This window comes from Phycomyces blakesleeanus (genome assembly GCF_001638985.1).
Source record: "Phycomyces blakesleeanus NRRL 1555(-) unplaced genomic scaffold PHYBLscaffold_14, whole genome shotgun sequence".
Classification (NCBI taxonomy): domain Eukaryota; kingdom Fungi; phylum Mucoromycota; class Mucoromycetes; order Mucorales; family Phycomycetaceae; genus Phycomyces; species Phycomyces blakesleeanus.
The window spans coordinates 115,542-117,831 of NW_017265147.1; the positions used below are offsets into that span (position 1 = coordinate 115,542).

The 2,290-nt window shown below is 44.4% G+C and overlaps 1 protein-coding gene across 1 annotated transcript; it reads left to right on the top strand.

Annotated features, from left to right (window-relative positions):
* PHYBLDRAFT_187449 (hypothetical protein) lies at positions 1-2,006 on the top strand. The gene is made up of 2 exons (XM_018439383.1): positions 1-42; positions 191-2,006. Exons 1-2 carry the CDS (start codon positions 19-21, stop codon positions 1,718-1,720), a joined length of 1,554 nt encoding a protein of 517 aa, XP_018289915.1. The 5' UTR covers positions 1-18; the 3' UTR covers positions 1,721-2,006.
* Positions 2,007-2,290: the final 284 nt, after the last annotated feature.

Sequence of the window (2,290 nt, forward strand, 5' to 3'; positions counted from 1 at the left end):
TTAATCAATTAACCGATCATGTCATCCTCCAAGTTAGACAAGGTGAATAATCGCATTAACCTAAGCAGATCCACAACATTCAATTATATCAGTCGAACCAACATATATATTAAATACCCAGATTAAATTGAATAAACTCGAACATAAAGCAAAACAACAACAACAAAAACTAATACACAATTCTCATTAGAAACCCAAGAGAGAAAGAGAAGAGGAGAATGTGTTTGGCGAGATTGTCAAGAAGGACAAAAAGGTGAAAAAGGAGAAGAAGGAGAAAAAGGAGAAGAAAGAGAAGAAGGAGAAGGAATCTGTCGAAGCTCAGGTCCCCAAAAAAGCCGAGTCGATCAAGCACAGTCTCGAGAGCTACAAGTACACCGAAAACCCTGCTCTCACTGCTGTTCCTCAGGAGAAGATTGACGAGTACCTTAAGAAAGAGGCTGTCGACATCCAGGGCGACCTTAAGCTCCGTCCTATTCTTGAGTTCTCTCAGACTCACTTGCCTGATGGCCTCATGAAGGTCTTCAAGGACTTCAAGAACCCCACTCCCATCCAGGCCAGCACCTGGCCCATCACTCTCTCCGGCCGTGATGTCGTCGGTATTGCCGAAACCGGTTCCGGAAAGACCTACGCCTTTACCATCCCTGGCCTGGTCCATATTGCCTCCAAGTTGCGTCTTGGTGTCAAGGGCAGAAAGCCCACCATGTTGGTCGTTTCCCCTACCCGTGAGTTGGCTATGCAGAGTCAGGAACAAGCTGAGACTGCCGGTAAGGCCATCGGTGTCACCACTGTCTGCTTGTACGGCGGTGTCCCCAAGGGCCCTCAGCAGGCAACCATTGCCCGCGGTGTGGATATCATTGTTGCTACTCCTGGTCGTTTGATCGATTTGATCAACGAGGGCAGCTGCGACCTGAGCGAGGTTGATTTCTTGGTTTTGGATGAGGCTGATCGCATGTTGGACGACGGTTTCGAAAACGATATCCGTGCCATTATTGGATACACCCCCAAGACCCGCCAGACTCTTATGTTCTCTGCCACCTGGCCCGAGTCTGTCCGCAAGCTCGCTGCCGATTTCCTCAACAACCCCATGCGCGTCACCATCGGTTCGGCCGATTTGTCTGCCTCGAACAACATCCAGCAGATCGTCGAAGTTCTCGAGGACCCCAGAAGCAAGGAGAGACATCTTTTGGAGCTTTTGAAGAAGATCCACAAGAGCAGAAAGAACCGTGTGTTGGTGTTCGCTCTTTACAAGAAGGAAGCCACCCGCATTGAGAACCTCTTGGTCCGCAACGGTTTTAAGGTTGTAGGTATCCACGGTGACAAGAACCAGAACGATCGTTCTTTGGCTCTCAGCCAGTTCAAGGATGGCTCTTACCCCTTGATGGTTGCTACCGATGTCGCTGCCCGTGGTTTGGATATTCCCGATGTCGAGTACGTTGTCAACCTCACTTTCCCTCTCACCATCGAGGCCTACGTCCATCGTATCGGCCGTACCGGTCGTGGTGGCAAGAAGGGTACTGCCTACACCTACTTCACTCCTGAAGACAAGGCTCACTCTGGTGAGTTGATCAATGTTCTCAAGCAGGCCAACATGCCCGTTCCTCCCGCTCTTCTCAAGTTCGGTACCACCGTTAAGAAGAAGGCTCACGGTGCCTACGGTGCTTTCTTCAAGGATACTGCTGATGCCCCTAAAGCCACCAAGATTGTCTTTGGCGATGATTAAGTAGTAGAGCTTGTTCTTTTCTTTTATACTTTTTTTGTTTATTCATTTCCATCACATATGTTATCTTTTTGTCTGTCGCTATCTCTCTCTCTCTCTCCACTATTTATACTTTTACATTTATTTCTTTTTTATTTTACTCATCCCAAAATATATATATATATATATATATATAGTTGATAGATTATTTTGTTTAATATTATTTTGTCCTTTTTTATTATCATATTTTATTTCTCTCATTGATAAATATAACACAATTATCATACGGATTCTATCTGTAGATACATACAAAGTCTTCTTTTGCGGCTTTCTTTAAAATTGTAGTAGATATTAGATGGCTTGTTGATAGAATCGATAAAACGAAGGCTTAGGCTTAAGTCTAAGTCCAGGTCTAGACTGGTTAGAGTGTATAAAAAAATATTATACCAACTATAGCCTCACTGTTTTTATTATGTGTTATTGACATGTAGTTGTATAGTGTCTTGGCCTTGATTTACTATTTACCAAAAGTTTTATATCCCTTAATAGAGACGTGATAATAAGAGAAGATAATAAGGAGTACACACTGGTGTT

Coding starts and splice junctions, on each gene's coding strand:
- PHYBLDRAFT_187449 (XM_018439383.1), top strand. CDS start 19: ATGTCATCCTCCAAGTTAGACAAG. Junction 43..190: donor CATCCTCCAAGTTAGACAAG/GTGAATAATCGC, acceptor AATTCTCATTAG/AAACCCAAGAGAGAAAGAGA.